Source organism: Mus musculus, chromosome 5 (assembly GCF_000001635.26).
Source record: "Mus musculus strain C57BL/6J chromosome 5, GRCm38.p6 C57BL/6J".
Lineage (NCBI taxonomy): Eukaryota > Metazoa > Chordata > Mammalia > Rodentia > Muridae > Mus > Mus musculus.
Genome location: NC_000071.6, coordinates 110,069,512 through 110,095,907, shown reverse-complemented (window position 1 = coordinate 110,095,907; position 26,396 = coordinate 110,069,512). Strand labels below are relative to the sequence as shown.

Here is a 26,396-nt window from a genome sequence, read left to right as displayed (position 1 = left end):
CAGAAATCTGGTATATACTGAAGGCCAGCTGAGACACAGACTAAACCACTATTAGATAGACTAGCTGGACCACAGCCGGGAAATTATTCTAAGAAATCCACTTGTGTGTGTGTTTTGTTTGTTTGTTCGAGGCAGGGTTTCCTCTGTATAGCCCTGGCTGTCCTGGAACTCACTTTGTAGACCAAGCTGGCCTCGAACTCAGAAATCCGCCTGCCTCTGCCTCCTGAGTGCTAGGATTAAAGGCGTGCGCCACCACGCCCGACATAAATCCACTTTGTACATACATAGATTCATCCTATCAGGTCTGCTCGTCTGAGAACCTTTACTAATACAGCTCTGCGTGTGAATGTGTGTTCACCTTCCCACGGAGGAAGGTGTGCTGGCTAACAATATTGCGCCAAAGGGTTTGTCATCCATTTCTTGTTTTTCTCCCAGGGTTCTCACACCTAGTGGTGATAAACTAGCTGCAGTTTAACTAAGCCCAGCATGAAGGACACAACCCAAGTCTAACTGGAGTATTTGCAGGTTTATTGAGGGCAGCTCTCTAGTGGACTCACTAGTCCCAAGGAGGTCAGAGAAGTCGTTATGGGGAGGGAGAATGAGGAGGGGTGTGGGGAGAAAGAGAGAAAAAGCAAGAAAGGCAAACAGGCAGAGAAAAATGCAGGGCATGGGGAGGGGTAAGAGAGAAAGAAGAAAAGTGGAGAGAGGAAAAGGGAAGGGGAGGGAGGGAGAGGGGGAGAGGGAGACACAGAGACAGAGAAACCGAGACAAAGAGCACAAAATGTCTGGATTACATAGAAAGAGCTTCTGGTGGAGGGAAAACCTGGCCCTTGGGCTGGAAAGTTCAGGGTACAAAGCAGGGTATGCCAGCCATGCCCTGTAACAGGTGGAGAATGCAGAGTTCTGGGATAGGTCCGGCCAGCTTTGCTATTCAGTGCGCATTTCAGCCGCTTGTCCCAGCCACAAAACAAACATCTTGTTTCCTAAAATCTCTCTTTAATTGCTAATATCCTGGGCACCCTTCCACTTGGGCAGATTGATAACTCCCCTGCAAATTGAGTAATGGGCTATGCAAGCTATCTACCTTGATTCCGGAGTAAGAAGGGAAAGAACCAACTGAGTGCTGTGAGGGGAGCTCAGGCTGAAGTCAGAACCTGGTGAGCACAGGGTCACTGCCCACAGAGGGGAGGAGCGGGCTGCTGAGCAGTGGTAGGTGGAATCCTCTCTGGGGCTGCGCAGAGAGACAGATGGGTAGGCTATTGGAGGACAGGCACAAGTGTTACATAAATGCATATCTCGGTAGATCTGGAAAAGGTCGGGCCCCGGACTGGAAGCCTGGGCTGAGAACCTCTTTATCGCGTCTCTTCCGCACACTCTAACCCTAAGAGAGATTCTCATGTCACTCAAGAATCACTGGCCAATCAAAGCCTTCGGGCGTGCCAGTCAGAAGAGGAGGCGGGTTCTTCTGCGAGCCACGCGGAGGGTTCCTCTTAGTAGCTGAGCAGGCTTGAATGGTCCTCTGTTCTGACTCTGGATGCTGTGACTCGCGCTCTGGCAAGCTTTAAAGTTGCGGCATGGTGAGCACAGGGTCACTGCCAACAACCGGGAGGAGCAAGGGGCTGGGCAGTGGGAGCTGCTGTGTGGGTTCCCGCCTCCCTGCCCCCCCTCCCCCCCGCCCGGGCCGCCAGATGGGGCCACCTATGAGGTCAGGTGCGGCCACCTATGAGGTCCCTTGTGGTCCTAGACAATTGCTAGACCAAGCCTCTGAATAACTTCATTGTGGGGACTGCATCTGCGAAGAGCATTTGAAATAGTGGCTTGTGTGTAAAAAGATCTTTAGCTTGATCCCAAACTCAGAGAGTCCTAGTTTCTACAAGTTCTGTTGTTAGCATTTGACATTAAGGTGGACAATCCATTTGGAGTTAATTTTGTGGAGGTTGTGTGCTGGGTAGCAATCCAATATCAATCTGTGATGTAAAAGTACAGGATTGATGATGTAAAGGATTTACTAAAGCTTAGGAGATAGTAAGGCACTCTAAGTAGAATTTATCTAAGGGTGGACTGCATTTAACACATCCCATAGATGAATAATATGCTAACCAGGCCTGTTAGAAATTAGGATGTTAGGATACACATGTTTATTCACCAGGATTGTCCAGAAATATGGCTCCAAACCATAATAAAGGAAACAACCCTGATTTACAACCAGCCACCAATCCCATCCCCATATCAAAGAGCAGGCCTCTAACCAGCTGCTTAATGGGGCATTACAGGATCATAACCAATGTTAATTAGGGCCTAGTGTGCCATAAAGTTTCAGTTTTTTTCTTGAGAAAAGCATAGTTTTGCCACATGGGCAAGATGACACCTGGTGACAGACATTTGAAAAGTTTAAGAAACAAACTCAGGAGGCAGAGGCAGGCCCATTTCTGAGTTCAAGGCCAACCTGGTCTACAAAGTGAATTCCAGGACAGCCAGGGCTACACAGAGAAACCCTGTCTCGAAAACCAAAAAAACAAAAACAAACAAACAAACAAACACCACTGTTGTGTTGAATGCTGGCCTGATCAAGTAAGGCTTTCTTTCTCTGAAGTCCACGTGTACGGAGAATGACACAACTCCTTCTGAAACCCAGGAACATGCTTGGCAGAGCCAGTCACAATTTAAGGCCTAGTCCTTGGGAGCTTTCCCTGAGGCCCTGGGTATAGAGAAAACAGGGCTCCTTCTCTAAAACCTGGAATGTGCTTAGGAGCTGGTGGTAATGGTGTGGGGCAGGGCCTTTGGGAGGGGTTGAATCAGATTCTGAGAGCACAACTTCCCACCATATGGGGCTGTGGTTATCAATTCCAAGGCCACTAGAGGCTTGGTCAGTAGTGTTTCTGATTTACATTGAGTTCCCCTCGCGCAGCAGTGTTTGTTTAGACTTCACCTGAGTGCGTCCCATTCGATGATGCTTCTGCTGACTTCACAGAAGTCTCCTGTTTCCTTCCATTTCCCCCATGTAAGTAGGGTATTCTTTTTTCTTTTAAAAACGTATTTATTTAATATACATTTGTACACTATAGCTGTCTCAGACACACACCAGAAGAGGATATCAGATTCTATTATGGATGGTTGTGAGCCACCACGTGGTTGCTGGGAATTGAACTCAGGGCCTTTGGAAGAGCAGTCAGTGCTCTTAACCTCTGAGCCATCTCTCCAGCCTGATGTTATTCTTCTTAGGAAGCTTACTTAGCATAAGACACAGCTTGTGCAAGACCTCCCCACCCCAGCTTTTATACTTTCTACGTTCTTCTCCTATGTTTTTCATCGTCTGGGACCTTCCTCTTGCTGTGTAAATTTCCCATGTGTCTTAGTGGCTAGACTTGCAGTCTCCAGTCTGTATTTAAGTTGTTCAAAACCTAACCTGGAACCTGAACCTAAAAGAGACTTAAGGGTGACAGCATATGTGGAATGCAAAATCTGTCCTAGGCTGGCTCCTCTATTAGCATTAACCAACCTAGCTGGTCATTGCTACTTTATGGTTTCTTTTTTTTTCTCCACCCTTAATCCACCCCCAATGGCCCTTAGTTTCAACCCCCCTACCACTAGATAGGAGAGAAACAAGGATGGAGTAGAAAGAGATCCTTGAATCTAATTTCTTTCCTTGTACTTGACCCACCAGCACACGTTGAACAGGGGAACATGCTTCTGAAGGGAAGCGAGGATGAAAGATAGGAAGGGCAGAAAGAAGATGGAAAGCCAAGAGTTAGATTTAGGAGGACTGCTGCGGCAGCAACCAGCATCCTCAAGTTTATTTTTCTTTCTTTTTTTTTTTTAAAGATTTATTTATTTTTATTATATATAAGTACACTGTAGCTGTCTTCAGACACTCCAGAAGAGGGAGTCAGATCTCATTTTGGATGGTTGTGAGCCACCCTGTGGTTGCTGGGATTTGAACTTCGGACCTTCGGAAGAGCAGTCAGGTGCTCTTACCCACTGAGCCATCTCACCAGCCCGAGTTTATTTTTTATAGTCTTTTTATACCCCCACAGTACCTTAGGAAGCAAAGCCACAAGCTAACAGAAAGAAATTGCAGAAGTATACACAGGACACCTGTTCTTTCTTATTCAGAGGGGCCTCCCTCTTCCTTCCACCAAGATCAATAGAACTTTCAGCTCCTCTGCACCTTGAGCCCCAGGTGCACCTCCTCTCATTGGTCCATGGCTCAGCAGGCTGGGAAGTCTGCCAACAGACACTGACAGAGTTCCCCCGGACAGCCAGGGCTATACAGAGGAACCCTGTCTTGACAACCCCCCCCACCCCCCAAATAGTTAAGCTTAACTTATGTAAGTGTGGCAAAAATCCTCCAGGACACTTTAAGAATCATTTTCTTCCATTTATATGTATAATTAAGAGACTCATGAGTTAAGGGTAATTTCCTCTGTTTTTAAAACAATGTATTTCATGTGTGAGTGTGTGGAAGACACACATCTGTGGGTCCTTGTCTTCTGTGCTGCATAGAACATCTAGTCAACAGGACCCCAGGCTTGCACACACTCTGCACTGCCCCAGTCCCAGCCAACTGACCTTCTCAAGCTTAAGTGAAAAAAGTAGTGCACAACACATATAACAAATGTGCCTTTAAGATAAATGAGGAGACTTCTTATATAATCACTGTATAGAAAAGGAATGATGAAGACCTCTATAGGATTTACAGTTGAGTGAAAGGAGCTAGTATGCTTTCTATGAAAATAACATCATTAGCCAAATATAATGACCTGAAAGTTGCATCTTAGACATATACATAAGCGTCGTACACCAAAAGGGCTATGGTTCCTATAAATCAAAGGTAGAAATCATCTGACTTTAAGAACAGTATATGATTTTAATGGAAAGTCTTACAATACGAGCTGAGTGGCTCCTCTGGCTTTTCTGTCTGTGATTTTTTTTATTTAAATATTTCGTAGTATGAATAAGATTGCATTTTTAAGTATAAATTGTGTTTACTATTTTTTAATTTTTAAAATTATTTATTTATTTATTTATTTTACTTATATGAATACACTGTAGCTGTCTTCAGACACATACCAGAAGAGGGCATCAGGTCCCATTACAGATGGTTTTGAACCACCATGTGGTTGCTGGAATTGAACTCAGGACCTCTGGAAGAGCAGCCAGTGCTCTTAACTGCTGAGGCATCTCTCCAGTCCCGTATTTACAAATTTTTATCTTCTTGAATTCAGGGGCTTTTTCGCAAGACCATGTATTCCTTACCTATCTATGAGGTTGTGTCTTTTGAGGGTTCTGGGTACCTAAATTTCATATTACAAACTGAAAATATCCTTCACCATTCCCTGAATCTTGCTGACCATTGTCCTGTCTGCTGCTGTTTCTTTTTTTTTTTTTTTTTTTTTAAAGTATTCTTTTTTTTTTTAAGATTTATTTATTTATTATATGTAAGTACACTGTAGCTGTCTTCAGACACTCCAGAAGAGGGAGTCAGATCTTGTTACAGATGGTTGTGAGCCACCATGTGGTTGCTGGGATTTGAACTCCGGACCTTCGGAAGAGCAGTCGGGTGCTCTTACCCACTGAGCCATCTCACCAGCCCCCTCTGCTGCTGTTTCTATGCTAGTAAATAGCAGGTGGTGAGCTGCATTGAGACCCTGACAGGGAAGGACTCCAACCCTCTTTCAAAGCACTGACCTGCCACTAAGGTCTGTCTTTAACTCATGTCTCATTCTGGGGAAAACAGATTCCTTTATGACATTAGTATTCATACAATAGCATTTTACTTATTTTATTGTACTGTGGAAAACCAGTAAGTGTCACTATCTCATGTGGACATTAGATCATGTTATAATGTAACTTGGTGCAGATAGCCTACCTGTATGCAGGATACTGTCGTGGGGTAGAATCTGAAGTACAATTTAGACGTTGTTGTGCCTGCCAATTGGTGTCCCTTAAAAAAGATGGTCGTGTTTGTTTCTCTTCCCCTTTTAACCCTTTAAAAGTGATTTGTGCTGGGTGTGGTGGCGCACATCTAGGCCAGCCTGGTCTACAGAGTGAGTTCCAGGACAGCCAGGGCTACACAGAAAAACACTGAGCTTTTTCTTAGGCTGTTTTCTTTCCAGTTCTGTCTCCATGGTCATCTACCTTACAGTTGTCTATGTGGTCGTGTTCAGTGGCCCTTTCCCCCAATCATTTCCCCAACGCTTCTGGTGTTTGTTTCTTCTTTTAGAAGAAATAGAATAATTTTTATTATTTATGATTTGGTAATGTCATTATACATTTTACCATATAGCTATAAACTGCCCAATATATAATGTGAAGTAAAATTAAGCAATTTTTTTCTATTTGATGGTGTTTAATGATTTAGGTTCTCAATAACTTCGGTTTGCCTACTAGCTATTTACTGACAAACAGAAAAAGGGGTCTTAAATGTACTGTTAGGGCTCAAAATTTTTAGGTAGGGTAAGGTAATTTCTTTTACATAAGGCATTCTTTGTGATATTAAAAGTCATGTAATTCCCTTTTTTAAAAAGGAAAGATTATTTATTTATTTATTATATGAAGGTACACTGTCACTGTCTTCAGACACCCCAGAAGATGGCATCAGATCTCATTATGGATGGTTGTGAGCCACCATGTGGTTGCTGGGATTTGAACTCAGGACCTTTGGAAGAGCAGTCGGTGCTCTTACGCTCTAACCCATCTCACCAGCCCCTTAATTCCCTTTTTTGCAAAATTTAACAAATATATGATGGTTGTAATCAGCACTGTAAACAATACCATATTGAGGATGTTGATTCACATTCTTCTACTCTAGACGAAAGTAAAATCTTTTCATTTCTTATTTATAGCTAATGATGGTGTGAGGAGCAGAGTAAATATGAAGATATTTAATTGATAAATATTAAGTAGTTCCTCCTTTTTCTTCATCCATATGCTGTAATGTGTAAGGACAGAGTTGTTTTGCAAAAAAATATTCCAAACATGAAACATTCCACCTTCTTATCTTCAGAAAATATATAAAGAATAAAATTAAAGAAAAATATGGCATAAGTTTCTGTACTCAGAGTAACTTGCTGCCAAGACATGGAAGGAAGCAGAGCACGAACACAGTGGATCACAGAACATGCTATCTTACGTAAATCATTTAAGATTTCAAAGTGAAAATTTGTTTAGTTCTTAGAAAACATGAAAATAATGTTTTGTCCCAAGGAAAAACGACTACCTCATATCTTTAAGGGAAAAGAAAGATTAAAGGTAATTCCATTTTAAAAAACAGTATATTTTGTTTGAGAGCAAAGATGTGCTAGTACACATCTGCAGTGCTGTAGAGTATAGAGATAAGGGGATCTTATCTGGATAGCTTTGTGCATGTCCTGGACCTCTTATACAACTTCAGTCCCCACTGTGTCAGGAGCCATAATGGGACAAGCTAATAAATAGCAGGTGATCACCCTGAAGTGGCCTGCCTCGGATTATTATATAATCTTTGACAGGTGAGGCCTCACTAAGCAACGCTCTGAGGTACTTATTTTAGGAAAGTTTCCTGCTATTAATATGCTTTTCCTGTTATTAATAAACATATATAACTACCACTAAGTAGCAGCACATCCCTTTGGAGCAGATCTCTGTAGATCCACAGAGATGCACTATCTTGTAGTGATGCTATATAGACAAAAAGATGACTTAAGTCTTTTTTTTTTTTTTTTTTTTTGGTTTTTTGAGACAGAGTTTCTCTGTATAGTCCTGGCTGTCTTGGAACTCACTTTTTAGACCAGGCTGGCCTCGAACTCAGAAATCCGCCTGCCTCTGCCTCCCGAGTGCTGGGATAAAGGTGTGCGCCACCACACCCAGCTTGATGAACTTTTTGACACGTGATCATGTATTCTGAATGATGTTTTAAGTGCTGAGGACAAAGAGAAGAGTCAGAACTGAGGGACAGGGTGAGAGTTACGGAGGTGAGAAGAACTGAGCTGAGAGAGGAACTGAGCTGAGGCGAAATTTTTAGACAGAACACTTTTTAGATTAGGACAATGGAGAGTGGAGTAGCTTAGAAATTATAGGCAACATAAAATACTAAGAGAACAATGTGCAGAATGCAGAGGGAAAGAGGAGAAAAGAAGATGTCGCAGGGAGCAGAAGGAGCAGGCAGACTTCTCCTAACCTTGGGACAGATCAGGTGCCATAGTAAGGACAAGGCAGGTTTAATCTTACTAAAAGAAACAAAGCTTTTTTTCTTACAAACATGGGTTTAAATCATTTAGCATTAAAAAGGTAGAAGCCTTTTCTTTCTCTAAGTAATAAAGATTGGAGCACATTTTTTTTTTTTTTTTAATCCAGAATGAGTGAATCCTTGCTGCACCCATCCTTGGTCTTTTGCTCCATATGCATATGTAAGTATGGATGTGTGTATGTATGTAATTGTGAGAATGTCTGCTTGTGTGTGTGTAAGTATGTTTGAATGGAAATGAATAAATGAGCATGAATGAAGCTGAATATGAATTTATGTGAGATTATGCATATTTGCTTATGTAAAAGTTTTTTCTTCTGGGAGTGTTTTCTCTTCTCCTGACTCAATAGAAGTCTATTGCTCTAAACTCCCTCCTAGACCAACAAAGCAGGAGGCATCTGGACAATAGGGGAAAGAGTCTAGCAATTAATCCTTTACTTAATCTCCTGCTGTTTTAGGGTGAGGTGCTGAGTGCCAGAAACTGCGATTTCTGACCTCAGAGGATCACAGAAGGCAGGTCAGCTACAACAGCATAGTAACTTAGACTTAGATAAGTAAACTTTTTATTATTCAGCAACCCTAAATTTTTGGTAAGACTTTGTCTTACCCCAGAATCTCCTAAGACAAAGTCTTACCCTCTGCCTATGCTCTTCCCCCTCCTCTGCCTCAAGAAGAACCAACAAGAAGGAACGAACAATCACCCAACGCTGGGGCTTAGCCACGGCACAACTGTATCCTTCTTAACTGATCATTAAAGATGTAAGTGAAAATAAATTATACTATGAATATAACAAACCAGAAATTAATAAGCGCATTCATTTCTATAAATTATTGTTTTCCAAAATCTGTCTTTAATTGTTAAAATCCTGGGCACCCTTCCTCTTATGGGACAGATTGATAACTCCCCTGCAAGTTGAGTAATGGGCTATGCAAGCTCCCTACCTTAATTCCAGGAGGGAGAAGGCAAACAGCCTAGTGAGTAAGGGAAGCTCAGGCTGAAGTCAGGCCCTGGTGATGACAGGGTCACTGCCCACCTAGGGGAGGAGCAAGTGGCTAAGCAGTGGCAGGTGGAGTGGTGGGGCCTCCCTGGGGCTGCGCGGGGAGACAGATGGGTAGGATATCAGAGGACTCGCACCAGTACTACAGAAATGCAAAATCCCTGTAGATCTGGAAGACGTTGAGCCCTGGTCTTGAAGCTTGGGCTGAGAACCTACACCATGTACTTTCAGCACCCTCTAGCTTTAAGGGAGGTGCTCGAGACTTACTGGCCAATCAGAGCGTTTAGGCGGACCTGCCAATCAGAAGGGAAGGCGGGTTTTTCCGGATGCCTTGACTTAGTTGCTGAGCAGGCTTAAATGGACCTGTGTGCTGTGCTCCTTGTCCTGCCGCTGGATGCTGTGGATCTTGCTCAGGCAAACTCCGAACTTGCGACATGGTGAACAGAGTCACTGCCAACAATGGGGAGAAGCAGGGGTCTGAGCAGTGCGAGCTGCTGTGGTGCGAGCTGCTGTGGTGGGTCTTTCCTGGGACTGAGTGGGATTTGGCGGCCACGTGTGAGGTCCCGTGAGAGCCTAGCCACTTGCTGGACACAGTTGTAGCCTCTGAATAACTTCACTGTGGGGGCTGCATCTGTGCAGAGCATTTGGCCTGTGTGTAGAGAGATCTTTGGCGTGATCCCAAACTCAGAGAGTCCTAGTTTCTACAAGTTCTGTTCTTAGCATTTGACATTAAGGCTGACAATCCATTTGGAGTTAATTTTGTGGAGGTTGTAAAAGGCATCTCATGTGCTGGGTAGCAATTCAATGTCAAGCTGTGATGTAAAAGATTAGAATTGATGATATAAGGATTTACTAAAGTTTAGCGGATAGAAAGACACAGCAAGTAGAATTTAGCTGAGGGTGCACTGCCTGTAACACATCCCACTGATAAGTAATGTGCCAACCAGGGCAGTTAGAGTTTAGGATGCTAGGATACACATGCTTGTTCACCAGGATTGTCTAGAAATATGGCTCCTAACCATAACAAAGGAAACAAACTTGATTTACAACCAGCCACTAGGCCCATCTCCTTATCAAAGAGCAGGCCTCTAACAATCTGCTTAATGGGGCTTTACAGGATCACAATGAACAATAAGACCTGGTGTACCATAAAGGTTCAGTTTTCTTTTTGAGAAAAGCATAGTTCTGCCACACTGGCTAGATGACATCTAGTGACAACCATTTGAAAACTTAAAAAAACAAAACAAAACAAAACAAAAAACCCACAACCATTGCACTGAGTGCAGGACTGATCCAGCTACACTTTCCCTGAGGTCCCCATGTCTGGAGAAGGACACAGCTCCTTCTGAAACCCAGGAACATGCTTGGCAGAGCCAGTCACAGCCTGGGCCTAGTCCTTGGGAGCTTTCCCTGAGGCCCTGGGTGTAGAGAGAAAACAGGGCTCCTTGACTTCCTTTTTTTTTTTTTGAGGACATGTTTTAATATTTTAAACTGTTAATATTCAACAAACAATAATTATTTAAGATATATTTCATTGTTATGTTTCCCTTTTTTTTTTTTTTTTTTTAGACAGGGTTTCTCTGTATAGCCCTGGATGTCCTGGAACTCACTGTGTAGACCAGGTTGGCCTCGAACTCAGAAACCCGCCTGCCTCTGCCTCCTGAGTGCTGGGATTAAAGGCGTGTGCCACCAAGTCCGGCTATGTCTCCCTTTTCATTTCTGATTTTATTAATTTTGATATTGTCTCTGTGCCCTCTGGTTACTCTGGCTACAGTTTTATCTAGTTGATTTTCTCAAAGAAACAGGTCCTGGTCTTGTTGATTCTGTATAGAGTTCTTTTTGTTTCTATTGTTTGATTTCAGCCCCGAGTCTGACTCTTTCCTGACATCTCCTCCTCTTGGGTGCATTTGCAGAGCTCCTTCTCTAAAACCTGGAATGTGCTTGGGGTCTGGGGCTCAGGGCCTTTAAGGAGGCGTTGAATCAGATACTGAGAGCACAACTTCCCACCATATGGGGCTGTGGTTATCAGTTGTAAGGCCATTAGAAGTTTGGTCAGAAATGTTTTTGAGAAACACTGAGTTTTCCCTTGTGCACCACTGTTAGATTAGACTTCTGAATGTGTCCCATTGTATGATGTTTCTGCTGACTTAATAGTTTCTTTATCTTTCGGCTGACTTCATAGATGCCCTCATCTTCCTTTTCCCTCGTGTAAATCATGTACAAGATGGTATTCTTAAGAATCTTACTTAGCCAGCGCTTGGGAGGCAGAGGCAGGCGGATTTCTGAGTTCAAGGCCAGCCTGGTCTACAAAGTGAGTTCCAGGACAGCCAGGCCTATACAGAGAAAAAAAAAAGCCTAAGAAGGTGTCCTAAGGGAAGCACACCCTCCTGCTAAGCCTTCAACCAATGGAAGAAGTAGGCAAAGTGATTCCTAGATCCAGGAAGGAAATTCATATAAAACCTGCTACAACTGTAGTCCAAGGTGGCATGGTCCATCCCAATTTAGAACCCAAACCTTGCAGGATCACCCAAGTTCTGGAAACAAGATGTAAGGTCCTAGATTCTTCCCCTGTGGTTTCAGTTCATCACTGTTTCAGCCATCTATGTTTAGCAGAGTCAAAGTCCCAGTGAGGGAGGATGCTGTGAGAGTGCGTTGTATGAATCTGTGAGGATAAAGCCTGAGTTGCATTCTGACACCAGGACATATTGAGATACCTAAGCTAGGAGACACCTGCCATGGAGAGCGGCATAGAGAGAGTGCAAGTAACTAAACTGAGAGATGTATGAGAAGTTTCAGGGATAGGGCCATCTAAGCCTTTTGAGACTGAGTCCCCTTGTGTCTGAGACAGAGCTACAGGATGTGGTGTGTGTCCTGCTGGGTTTTCTGCCTTGGTCCAGTCTTCCCACACTATGTACACATTCCTCTCTATTGGATGGGAGGGGGCATTCTGTGCCTTTGTATGTTGGGAAGATATAACTTACGTTTTGATTTTTTACAAGATGTGGCAATCAAGAGTGTCAGAAGAGACTTTGGACATCTGAACAGTGTATGGGTTGCTGCAGACTCTTAAGATCATTGAAGTTAAACGAAATACATTTTCATCATGGATGGCCATGAGCCTATAGTGACCAGGGTTAGAATGTAGCTGATTGAGTCAGAGAGCTCCCAGATATAATGTTGTCTATGAACACTTGTCTCTTTTTTTTGTGGCTTTCTTTGAGGAGCTTATAATGTTAGGGTCCAAGAATCACTGAAGGAAGACCCCAGACTCAAATAGTATGCAAAAGCAAAGAGCATTTTATTCTGCAGAATTCTATCATGCAGGATGGGGACAGACTTGTGAGCTTTGCAAGCTCCATTTAAACCCGATTAGGGGAATTCCAGGGAGGAGTAGGTGACTTTTATCCCGATTGTTTGACTCAATCCCCAGGGGGTGTGTGTGTCTTTGGGATTGGTCAAGGTTCTAGAGAATTTAGGGGATGTTCTGGAACCATTGCTCGTTAACTATTCTTGGCTCAGGCTTGGCTCATGCCTGATGGCAGGGGCAGCTCCTGGCTGCTCATGATTGGGGGAGGGGTCGTTTTCCTGGAATTGACTTGTTTGGACTTTTCCAGTTCTGGGAAGCAGAAACTTAGGCCTAGTCTCCCAAATTGTCAGTTTGCAGCCTGTCATGGAGTCAGCCTGGCTCTGGCCAATACAGTCTTTTCATTAGAAGCTTTCCTAGGAGCCAGGTGTGGTGGCGCACGCCTTTAATCCCAGCACTTGGGAGGCAGAGGCAGGCGGATTTCTGAGTTCGAGGCCAGCCTGGTCTACAAAGTGAGTTCCAGGACAGCCAGAGGTACGCAGAGAAACCAAAAAAAAAAAAAAAAAAAAAAAAAGAAGCTTTCCTAGGAGGGACCTTTGTAGATTCTTTATTGGGGATGAGATTTGAGTGTCTATAGTTTCAACCCATTTCCTGGTGTGTGTGTGTGTGTGTATGCGCGTGCATGTGCGTCCGTACTGTGTTGTGGTTGAACCTGATCAGTCAGCTTCATTCTCATGTTGTCTTGCTTTTACCATTATAGACTCTATCCCTAAATTTACATGAGATGCAGTTGAAGCAGTTGTTATTCAATGCTAAACTATTTTGTGAACCTGGTGTTTTTATATTTTTAATTTTGTTGTTTTGGCTTTGGTTTTTAAAGACAAAGTTTCTCTATGTAGCCCTGGCTGTCCTGAAAGTAGATGTGTAGAACAATCAAGGCTCAAACTTAAAGGTCCACCTGACTCTGGCTCCTAAGTGCTGGGATTAAATGTGGGCCAACATGCCTGGCTTTTTCTTTCTTTGTTTGTTTTTATATCATTAACTGATGGGCTTGCAATGTAGATTTTGGTACATGTCAAGCATGTGCTGTTGTGTTGATCTTCATGCACGTTGTGAATTTTGACATTTGGCAGAGAGAATTTTCTGTTTCTCAGGATGGGGAGTATTCATGACATTGATACTGCCTGAGCTTTACTGCCTGAGCTTTCTGAGTCATTGGATTGCAGGTGCATAGCATTCTTCCTACCTGTTGTGGTTGTTTTGATTTTTTTGAATGAATGAGTATTTTGCCTGTGTGCATGAATATGCACATTATGTATACCTGGTCCCCATAATAGTCAGAAAATGGCTTCAGAATTTCTGAACTTGGATAGTTGTGAAGCCCTGGCACACAAGTACTGGTAATTGAGTTCAGTTATTTGCAAGACCAGTAAGAGCTCTTCACTGGTGAGCCATCTCTTCTCCCATATATTGCTGATTTAGGATCAATGTTTACATTGCCAATATTTTCCTTTTTTTTTTTTTTTTTTTTTTTTTTTTTTTTGAGACAGGGTTTCTCTGTATAGCCCTGGCTGTCCTGGAACTCACTTTGTAGACCAGGCTGGCCTCGAACTCAGAAATCTGCCTGCCTCTGCCTCCCAACTGCTGGGATTAAAGATAGGGCCACCACCGCCCGGCCAATATTTCCATCTGTCCTTTTTTTTTTTTTTTTTTGTCTTTTTGAGACAGGGTTTCTCTGTAGCCTTGGCTGTCCTGTCACTTTGTAGACCAGGTCACTTTGTAGACCAGGCTGGCCTTGAACTCAGAGATCCACCTGCCTCTGCCTCCCAAGTGCTGGGATTAAAGGTGTGGCCAGCACCGCCCGGCCAATATTTTCATCTGTCCATTTTTAATGGTTTAAAGATGCATTCTCTTTTAGTAAGATCTCACTACTGTTATATTTTAATCTGGGAGCACTTCAGGATTCTGGAACATGAATACAGAACTGGAGTGAATGTGTAATTCTTTGTAGGAACTCCAGTAAAAACCTCTGAGTTCTTTCTATTTTTCTTGTTTGATTGATCTTTATAGGGAAGACAGGGTCTTTCTATGTACCTCTGGCTGTCTGGGATAGACCAGGCTGGCATAGAACTCAATGAGATACACCTGCATCTGCCTCCTGACTGCTGGGATTCAAGGCATGCATGAGGCATACACTAAGCTTGCCCATCATTTTCTGTAGTTAGTAATTGTTCATACAATTTCTCTGATGTGTGCTCAGTTCTGTTTGCCTTCTCCTCTGTTAGTCAGCATTTCTCTTGTAAGGCTGTATCCTATTCAAAGAGCAAAGAAATGACAGAGGTGAACCTTATTATTCAATTTCCTTCTAAGATGACTTGGTAATTACATTAGAACTTCTGGGTCAAGAAATAAGTGGAAGAAGCTTCAGAATTATATAAATATATTGTCATTGAAGCATACATTTACAATGATGTCGGTATCATGTTTTCTGTTGTACACATGTATGGGATATTTTAGGATGCATTGACTTATGATGATGTGCATGTGAACTTCACTCAAGAAGAATGGATTTTGCTGAATCCTTCACAGAAGAATCTCTACAAGGATGTGATGCTGGAGACCTATAGGAACCTCACTGCTATAGGTAAAATAGTGAATTTTCTTTCACTTTTTAAAATACGGGAATAACTGTTTTTTTTTGTTACTGATGCTTTTCTGTAATTTCAATTGAGAATGAGGAACAATGACGTAATAAATCAGGTTCACTAAGGATAGTAACTTAAATTTTGTCTAATTTTCAATAATATATTTATACATTTTCTGGTACTATATCTTAGGTTATAATTGGAAAGACCATAATATTGAAGAACATTGTCAAAGTTGCAGAAGACATGGAAGGTAATTTTCATGTGCAAGTTGCTATGAATATGCCTCTGAAGAAATGTTCATGTGTCCTGGAACTTTTAAAGAAAAGCAAAAGTGTAAAAAGAAAGCACTTCTTTAAGTGTATCGATTATTATTAAATTCTCACAAATCTATGTACCTCAATGTCAGGTGTCTGAATTGTGTTTGCAAGGCATTCCTCTATGAAAGAAGACAAGGAAACAATGCCTTTCACATATTACCATTTGAACCATAGCCACATTACAGCTACTCTGTAGAACTGCCAATATATTTAGTCTCACTTCAGTTATACATTGCAAAAGATATATATCTATATTACATATATATATGTATATATACACACATATATATAATATGTTTTTAATAAGCAAATATTATATAGTAAAACTGATTTCTCATATAGTAACATTGCTAAGTTTAAGTGAGAGGGACAGTTTATGGGAGTCAAAAGTGTTGTTGGGGAGAAACTTTAATCCCTATACTACATGTCTTTGATGAACAAAATACAAACTGTGTGAATGCAATGTGGAAATCTTTCATTTCTTATTCTTTTAATAGGTATATCATGTGTCACAATGTGACAAACCATGTGAGCATAGGGATATTGAAATAAGCAATGTACCTCTCTCTCTCCCAGAACAATTGAAATGTATGTAGTAGTCCACATTTGAGCAAACTTTCTCAGTGTGATACAAGATTACAATTAGTTAGTTTTCCAACTTCAGTGGGAATATATCCATAAACTCGCACTGCAGAAAATCCGTGTGAGTACTAGGATTATGGAAATTCTTTTCTGTTTGTCCTGGTTTACTTTGCCAATGTAGTGTGGAAATGTAGTGTATTTCACAATATAGGAAAATTTATGTATGTACTTAGTGTGGTAAAGCTCTGAGCTCTTCCATTTCCCTTCAAATTTGTGAAAAATCTCATAGAGAAAAAGGATGTTACAAATGAGAGCCATGTAATAACACTCTTACCATTACAGGTATGCAAAACAACCTATAATGAAGGCGAAACCATGAATGTAAACAAAATGATAAAAGTTCATTGGTATATAGAATGTGGCAAAGCTTCACATGTGCCAATTATCTTTGCAGGCATAAAAGAAGTCCAACTGGAGAGAAACCCAATGAATATACTCAGTGTGGTAAAGCCTTTGCATGTCATAGTTATCCTCAAAGGTATGGAAGAATTCATATTGGAGAGAAACCCTATGGTGAATCCTTTGCACCAACCAGTGGTCTACAAATTTGTAAGATAATTCATACTGGAGAGAAACCCTACAAATGCAATCAATGTGGTAAAGCCTTTGCACGACTCAGTTACCTCCAAATGCATAAAATAACACATTCTGGACAGAAAACTTACAAATGTGATCAATGTGGTAAGGCCTTTGCATATCCTGGTTATCTCCAAGTACATAAAAGAACACATACCGGAGAGAAACCCTATGAATGTAAGCAATGTAGCAAAGCCTTTGCATTTCCTGGTCATCTTCAAAGACATGAAAGAATTCATACTGGAGAGAAACCTTACAAATGTAGTGATTGTGGTAAAGCCTTTGCATTTAATACTAATCTCCGAGTACATAAAGCAACACATACTGGAGAGAAACCCTATGAATGTAAGCAGTGCAGTAAATCATTTGCCTCTCATGGTCAACTTCATTATCATGAAAGAATTCATACCGGAGAGAAACCCTACAAATGTAATCAGTGTGATAAAGCCTATACACGACACAGTCATCTCCAAATGCATAAAACAACACATACTGGAGAGAAAACTTACAAATGTAATCAGTGTGGTAAAGCCTTTGCATATCATAGTTATCTCCAAGTACATAAAAGAATACATACTGGAGAAAAACCCTATGAATGTAATCAGTGTGGCAAAGCCTTTGTATGTCCTGGTCATCTTCAAAGACATAAAAGAACACATACTGGAGAGAAACCCTATGAATGTAATCAATGTGGTAAAGCCTTTACATATCATGGTCATCTTCAAATACATAAAAGAACACATACTGGAGAGAAACCCTATGAATGTGATCAATGTGGTAAGGCCTTTGCATATCCTGGATATCTCCAAGTACATAAAAGAACACATACCGGAGAGAAACCCTATGAATGTGATCAATGTGGTAAAGCCTTTGCATCTCATGGTTATCTCCAAGTACATAAAAGAACACATACCAGAGAGAAACCCTATGAATGTGATCAATGTGGTAAGGCCTTTGCATCTCATGGTTATCTCCAAGTACATAAAAGAACACATACTGGAGAGAAACCCTATGAATGTAATCAATGCGGTAAAGCCTTTGCAGGTCAGAATGTTCTTAAAAGACATAAAAGAACTCATACTGGAGAGAAACCTTACAAATGTAATGAATGTGGTAAAGCCTTTGCATTTAACACTAAGCTTCAAATACATAAAACAACACATACTGGAGAGAAATCCTATGAATGTAAGCAATGTAGTAAATCCTTTGCCTCTCATGCTCAACTTCAATATCATGAAAGAATTCATACTGGAGAAAAACCCTACAAATGTAATCAATGTGGTAAAACCTATTCACAATCAAGTGACCTCCAAGTACATAAAAGAACACATACTAGAGTGTAACCCTATGAATGTACCTAATGTGGTAAAGCCTTTACAAGTCACAGTGATCTTCGAAGGTGTGGTGGTTGGCCCATCGCCAAGTGGCACTATTTGGAGGTGTGGCCTATTTTAAGGAAGTGTGTCACTGTGGGGGTCGGCTTTGAGATCCTGTGCTTAAGCTCCACCCAGGGCAGAAGAGTCTTCTCCTGGCTGTCTTCTAATCAAGATAGAACTTTCACCTCCTCCAGCACCGTGTTTGGTTGGTCACTGCCATTCTTGATGGTAATAGACTGAATCTGGATACCACCCAGCAATTAAAGGTTGTCCTTTACAAGAGTTGCTTTAGTCGTGATACCTTTTCACAGCAATAAAACCCAAATTAAGACAAAAGACATCACACTGGAAGGAAACCCTATGAATGTATTAAATATGGTGAAGCCTTTGCACATTTCAATAGTCCTCATTATAACAAAATTATTCACACTTCCATTCACTGAAACCCTGTGAATGGAAGCAATGTACAGCCTTTGCGCTTCACAGTTATCGCTGAATGCACAAAAAAACCCATACCTTATGAATATGCTCAGTGTGGTAAAGTCTTTGTGTTTTGAAATCTGTATAGATCCATAACAATTCAAACACCTGATCAAAGTAAATGCCAAGAGTTTATTGTGATAAGCTGTTAGGGTTAGAAGATTAAGGTTTAAGGTGGTTAAAGTTACAGTTAGTATTACAAAGTTACGGGTTAGGATTAGAGGGTTAGGTGGTTTGGGCTGAGGCTGAGTTTAGGGATAGGTTAGGGTTGGGGGTTTATGGTTTAGTGTTGGGGCATTAGGGTTAGTGTTAGGATCAGGAGCCAACAAGCTATTAACTAGCAGGTGGTCTTCCTGAGATGGTTTGCTTCAGATTATAAAAATCCATGGCAGATTTGCTCCCATAGGCAAGGCCCAGTAGAAAATCATTTTAGGAAAGATCCCTGCTATTAATATTCTTTTCCTGTTATTAAATATATATGACAATCACTAGGTATTAGCTCGCCCTTCTGAGCAGATCTACAAAGATGTACTGTCTTGTAGTGATGCTATTTAGACAAATAGATGATTTCTTAGTGATGATCCTATAAGAATTCCTAAAATTATATCAGTGTTTATTAAGATCTTTTATAGCAGGACTGCTACTAGGTCCTTTCTGATAGTCAAAACTGCAGTGAGAACTCTCCCAGTCTCCCATGTGTCAATTGTTACTTGCTCTTAGATAATAACCAGACTTTCTCCTACTCAGAGCACATTCCAAGAGGTTGTAAAACAATTTACCAAAGGTCATAAAAAGGTAACTAATGATTTATTATAGGTTCTAGGACAGAAGTTAAAATATTGACTGGGTTTATCTACACAAAACTTCACTAATAACTTAGTTATATGGTTTTTAACTCTTGATGAACCTGTGGAGCTGTCACAGGTGATGGATGTTTAGCCAGATAAATATTCCTAATGGATATGCATGTAAACATTCACTGATGTAAACTTCTTATTCAATTTATGATTTAAATTTATGTGTAAACTTGTGTTGAACTTTTAAACATGTGATCATGTGTTCTGAAAGATGCATAAATGCTGAGGACAAAGAGGAAAGTGAATTTTCCCCCTTATCCCCCTTTTTCATTAATTCTGTTTTCCCCCTTTTTCTTAGAGAGCTTTCATAGGAAACTTTTTAGAACTTAGTAATAAATGCTAAAATCACTATTCAAAGTGTTCCTTTTTCTTCCTGCGCCTTCGACTAGCAGGCTGAAAGATCCACGCAGTTCCTGCTGAGATAAAACAAAGACTACATTACTGTCTAAGTCAGGGTTTGTATACCTGCACAAAACATCATGACCACGTGTTGAGGCCGGCCAGCGGCTCACATGTCCGGGTTCGAGCCTGGAAGGCATCTTGGAATCTGGAAGAAAAGAGGGAATCTAGGCGGCGTGAGAAAGATGGAGCTAAGACAAGATCCTGATCAAAGCTCAATTTTACTATTCGGAAACACGGGGTTATGAAGAAGGGGGAGGGGCCCATTCCCGCCAAATCATCTTCGGAGTCCAGCTGCAGGTGACCACGTGAATACTCTGGAACAGTTAGGCTGCAGGTAGCAGTGGTGGGAGTGGCGGAACGATAGGGTGGCAGACTCCACCCCTGATGATCTCCTGGTGATAACAGTCAAGCCTGATCAGCCAGATTTCAGGCAGAGGGGGGAGGCTACAACCAAGCATCAAGTTGGGGAGGAAAGGGTTTACTGAGCTTACACTTCTACATTGCTGTTCATCACCAAATGAAGTCAGGACAGGAACTCATACAGGTCAGGAACTTGGAGACAGGAGCTGATGCAGAAGCCATGGAGGAGTGCTGCTTACTAGCTTGCTTCCTCTGGCTTGCTTCCCCTGGCTAGCTCAGCCTGCTTTCTTATAGAACAGCCCAGGGTTGGCACCACCTGCAATGGGATAGGCCTTTTCACACTTGATCACCAATTGAGAAAATACCTTACAGCTGGATCTCATGGAGGCATTTCCTCAAGGGAGGCTCCTTTCTCTGTAATAACTCCAGTTTGTCTGAGGTTGACATGCAAAACCAGCCAGTACAATTACTTAGTTAGGCCTCCCCCACTTTTAGGCTACATGTGTTAATTAACTAAGCCAGCTGCTTTTAACCCTCAGATTTATAATAGAACATCTGGAGACCATCAGTTTTTAAATTCACACCAGAGTCCTTGTCTTAGGGTTTTACTGCTGTGAACAGACACCATAACCAAGGCAACTCTTAAAAGAACAACATATAATTGGGACTGGTTTACAGGTTCAGAGTTTCAGTCCATTTTTGGGAACATGAGCAGCATCCATGCAGGCATGGTGCAGGATGAACTGAGAGTTCTAGATCTTCATCTGAAGGCTGCTAGCAGAATACTGGCTTCTAGGCAGTTAGGATGAGAGTCTTAAAGCCCACACTCACAGTGACATAACTCCTTCAACAAGGCCACACCTACTCTAACAGGGCCACACCTTCTAATACTGCCACTTCCTGGGCCAAGCATATACAACCCATCACATTTTACTTCTGGCCCCCATAGGCTTGTTCAAACACATATGTTTAGGGCCATACCTAAACATAACAAAATGCAAAATGTATTTAATCCAACTCCCAAAGTCCCCATAGTCTATAGCAGTCTCAACAATGTTAAAAGTTCAAAGCCTCTTCTGAGATTCATCCAATCACTTAATTGTAATCCCCAAAGCAAGACAGGAAACCAGCTGGGAAAACTCCAAAGTCTGCATCTCCATGTCTGGGTTAGGGTTAGGGTTAGGGTTAGGGTTAGGGTTAGGGTTAGGGTTAGGGTTAGGGTTAGGGTTAGGGTTAGGGTTATAGGACTAGAAAGAAGGAGAGAGACAGAGAGAGAGAGAAGAGAGAGGGAGAGAGAAAAGAGAGAGAAAAGAGAGAGAGAGAGGAAGGAAGGAAGAAAAGAAAGAAAGAAAAAAAGAAAAGAAAAAGAATGGAAAAACAAAAAGAAAAGGTGTCAATTTTAGGGAATAAATGGAGGAGGTTGATTGGGGGAAATGGAGGGATGAAAATTATCTAAATATAATATTCACACTTAAAATTCTCAAAACAATTAAATTTAAAAAAATCAAGGTGAAAAGTCTCAAAGTAAATAACTGCAGGGTAAGGAGAGCTACACACATTAATGAAACTCAGAAAAATTGTTAGGTCTTACCTTAAAAATCTTATATTACAATGAATTGGAAAACTCTAAAATACATAGATTTCTAGATATATATAACCTACACAAAGTAAATTAAAAAATTGATCAGCTTTGTAGAAAACAACAAAAGTGAGCAGTAATCAAATATCTACCAACTAAAGAAAATTACCAAACCTTCAATGAAATATTAACACAAATGCTTCTCAGACTATTCTATTAAATAGCAAAACAAGGGTACATTATCAAACTCTTTTTTTTTTTTTCCTTTTGGTTTTTCGAGACAGGGTTTCTCTGTGTAGCCCTGGCTGTCCTGGAACTCACTGTGTAGACCAGGCTGGCCTCGAACTCAGAAATCTGCCTGTGTCTGCCTCCCGAGTGCTGGGATTAAAGGCATGCACCACCACGCCCAGCTGGAAGTCAAACTCTTTATGAAGCTAGTATCCTGGTACTAAAACCAGATTAAAAAACAAAATAAAAAATTACTGACCAGTCTCATTCATATATATATATATACATATATATATATATGTATGTATGTATCCCACTCATATATATATATATATACACATACATATACACACATATATATGCAAATTTATTTTAAAATACTTCCAAACTCGATTCAATAATATATCAAAAATTTAGTCACCATGATCAAGCTGGTTTATTCCAGAGATGTAGTGCTGGTTCAATATGTCAGTCAATAAATTTTATATATTTATCAAATGATCTCTTGCTTTTGATCAAATTGAAATCATATGACATCTTGATAGACATGGAAGGCTTTTGACAAAGCTAACAATAATCACCTCAAACATCCCACAGAAACTCAAAATATAAGAAACATATCTCACCATAATAATATATATGGCAAGCCTATAGATGACATTATATTAAACGGGAGAAAACAAGGGTTCCCACTTTCAAGATGGTACTGAAAAATCTTGGCTAGAAGAATATAAAGCAAATAAAAGGTATATAATAGGGAAAGAAAGAAGTCAAAGTATCTCTATTTGCAAATAATATAAATTCTAAACATCAAAGACTCTAAAGACTTCATCAGAAAACCTAAAGAATGGATAAATATTTGCAACAAAATGTCAGAAGACAAAAGTGACATATAAAAGTCAGTAGCCTTCTTATAAACCAATGAAAAATATATTGAGAAAGAAATCAGGGAAATAATCCCATTCATAAGACTTTAAAAATCCAAGCAAAAAATCTCTTGAATTAAACCTGACCAAGGAAGTGAAAGACCTTTATAATGAAAACTTTAGATACTGAAGAAAGAAATTAAAGAAGATACTAGAAGACCTTGGTTGCTCAAGGGATGGCCATAATTCTAAAGTCAATCTACAGATTCAATGCAACCCCAAGAGTAATTAAGGTGGTTGGGGAATATTGTCAAAATACATTACACACATGCATGGAAACACTATAATAAATCCCAATATTCTGTATAATAAATATTTATTAAAATGTTTTGGAAAACTTTACTGTAGATCCAAGTTGTTTTTTTATTTTTATTATTGTATATTATTAATATAATGTATAATATTATTATATTGTAGTTGACTTCAGACACACCAGAGGAGGGCATCAGATCTCATTATGGGTGGTTGTGAGCCACCATGTGGTTGCTGGGACTTGAACTTGGGACCTTTGGAAGAGCAGTCAGTGCTCTTACCCGCTGAGCCATCTCACCAGCCCGCCCCAAGCTGTTTTTACACACACACACACACACACACACACACACACACACACACACACAAACAAAATCACATACATGCATATGACAAAACTCCAAAACACTAGTCAGGCATATGAACTTCTTCCAGGAATCTCAGCTCTGGTGAGGTTCAGACAGGTGGAGCCCTGGGATTCATTGTCAAGACAGCCTAGCCTGAATTATTGATCTCAAGTGAGAGATCTGGCTTCAAAAACAAGGTGGATATTACCTGAGGGACAATATCCAAGGTCAGCATTTGGTCAATAGATGCATACAAACATAAATGAACACACACTAGGTACAAATGGAACATAATTCAGACTAAAAGCTGTGGCACAAGCCAGAACATAGATGTCCCAAAAATTTTACACAAAAAGAAATAACCTGGTTGCCAAAAGACAAATATTATATGATTTTATTTGAACAAGGAGCCTAGAGACATCAAATTGGTGGCAATGGAAAGTAGCATGGTGGTTGCCAAGGGTTATGAGAGGGAGAAGTGAAGAGTTAGTATTTACTGGGTATAGAATTCCAGTTTGAAATGGTAAAAGAATTATGGTGACAGATGGGAATCATATTCCCACAATACTGTGAATGTACTTAATGCCACTCAACTATCAACTTAAAAAGATAAAGATGGGGCTGGTGAGATGGCTCAGTGGTTAAGAGCGCCGAGTGCTTTTCTGAAGGTCCCGAGTTCAAATCCCAGCAAGGTCCCGAGTTTAAATCCCTACATGGTGGCTCACAACCATCTTTAATGATATCTGATGCTCTCTTCTGGAGTATCTGAGGACAGCTACGGTGTACTTACATATAATAAATAAATAAATCTTAAAAAACAAAACAAAACAAACGGAGATCATATTGGACCAAATTTTAAAAAAAAGGATAAAAATGATAGCTTTCATATTATGTATATTTTACAATAATAATAAAAAAAAAGGTACCCCCTCACCATAAAGGGAAGGCTGTGCCCTGTATAGCTGCAACTCAGTAAAAGCACTGTTCATCCACTTTGGTCAGTTTCTTAACTGTTTCACTGCATTTATATATGTGTATCTTAAAAATAAAGTAATATTAAAATGTCTACCACTGTCATTTCTAAACTCCTCTGAGTGACTTAGTGTAGTGGAGTCAGCCGTTGGCTCTGAAGTGCCGAGAAGAAGGCAGAATCCTAGTGAAGCCGGTGTGCTCTGCACAGCACTAACTCCCCGGTAGTACTTAGTTTACTGCACTAACTCCCAGGCAGTACTTAGTTTACAGCACTAACTCCCAGGCAGTACTTAATTCGTTTACTTTCCTTTATAAAACTTTACAGAATAAGATTTTATGCTTATCTGTTTGGGTTGGTTAAGCACATGTACTTTCACAAGAAGTTTTTAAAGGTATTTCACTGAGGCTAGGGTGTGTGAACCCCCTGGCTATATTGGCGGTGGCCTGCAGCATGCAAGGAGTTTTTCTTCACTGAATGTTTGTGTCATCTTTGGCTGTGAAGAGATGTTTAAATTCATGCTGGCATAAGAAAAGATGCTCAGTGCTTGTCTAGATATTTAGACTAAACTTTCATGTAGCAAACATCAGTTTATTACTCCTAGAATGGCAAGCCACCTCAAGACAGGATAAGCAGTAAACAACACAACACTTAGCATTCAATATTGAGTGACTCAGATTCCAGCTCTTCATGTGTAAAACTGACGGAATAGCACATACTGCAAAATTGGGAGTGAGATATGTAAAACTGTGCAGGCCCTGTCACCTAACGAACACTAAATAAACAAACATTAGTTACTATTTCTGTCACTGGTGTTAGTGTTATTAGGGAGCCTATGAAGGATAGGTGACAACCTACCTACTCTACTCAACTTTTTTCCCCATCACTAGGAAATATTGAGAGATTGAGAGCAAGACAACTCTGCAATTAGCATTTTGGGTTGATTTCAATGGCACCCTCTTCACTTGGTCTTGGTAACTCTGAACTTTGCTAATATTCAACCCACTTTTTAATCTGTTTTTTTTTAAAAAAAACATATAAAATACAATAGTACGGCAAGCTGACAATTGCTTTTCTTTTTTAACTATTTAATTATTATTATTTTTTTTTAGTGTGTGTGTGGGAGTGTGGGGCACCCTCTGAGACTAGAAGTGTCTGGGACCCTGGAGCCAGAGTTAGAAGCAGTTGTGAACCTTCCAATGTGGGTGCTGGGAACCAGGTCTTGGTTCTCTTCAATGGTAGTCTGTGCTCTTAACCACTGAGCCATCTCTCCAGCCCCATAATTGCTTCTTTTAGTGAAGAAAGAAATACCTGTTTTAAAATTGTATCATATTACTTGGTAAGGCAAAAACAACAGATGCTGTTAAAAAAAAATACAGGTTGTGATTTAGCAATTAAGGGCTAGACGACATGACAGTGCAACAGGTGTTTGCTCTAACTGTCCTCAGCTTTCTGTCAGATTTGCATCAGATGTAGTAATGGAGCCAGTCTTCAGGTGGGATGTTCTCAAAGATTGGACATAATATTGCCCACCATGTTTGCAGAACAAATACTGGTTGTTCCAAACTATTGTATATTCTTCACGCGTGTGACTCCCTAAATGATTTTTACTGTTTGTTCTGATTTGTTTTAGGTGCTGTGATAAACATCACAATCAACACCAGCTTGAGGGTTTTACTTATTCTGTCTCACAACTTATTTCATGAAGGGAAATCGGGGCAGCAACCTTGGCAAGCAGGAAGCTGGAAGCAGGAAATATAGTGGAGACCATGGAGGAATGCTGTTTGCTTGCTTGCTTGCTCAGCTTGTTTTTTTCATATGACCAAGGACTACCTACCCAGGGGTCACACTGCCCACAATTTCTTGGGCTTTTTCTTTTTTTTCTTTTCTGTTTTCTTTGAGACAGGGTTTCT

The 26,396-nt window shown here is 40.7% G+C and overlaps 1 protein-coding gene across 8 annotated transcripts; it reads left to right on the top strand.

Moving 5' to 3' along the window:
- The first annotated feature begins 1,109 nt into the window (after positions 1-1,109).
- Positions 1,110-26,396, top strand: Gm35315 (predicted gene, 35315). 8 transcript variants are annotated; one of them, XM_017321231.2, is made up of 6 exons: positions 1,110-1,577; positions 2,912-3,001; positions 15,044-15,170; positions 15,364-15,424; positions 16,528-16,611; positions 26,117-26,396. In XM_017321231.2, exons 1-6 carry the CDS (start codon positions 1,575-1,577, stop codon positions 26,187-26,189), a joined length of 438 nt encoding a protein of 145 aa, XP_017176720.1. In that variant the 5' UTR covers positions 1,110-1,574; the 3' UTR covers positions 26,190-26,396. The 8 variants fall into 8 exon arrangements, with proteins under 8 accessions (XP_017176720.1, XP_006535397.1, XP_011247935.1 ...); XM_011249633.3 differs by lacking the exon at positions 26,117-26,396 and adding an exon at positions 8,335-8,387 and having other exon boundaries at positions 1,111-1,577; positions 16,528-19,773; XM_006535334.4 differs by lacking the exon at positions 26,117-26,396 and having other exon boundaries at positions 16,528-19,773.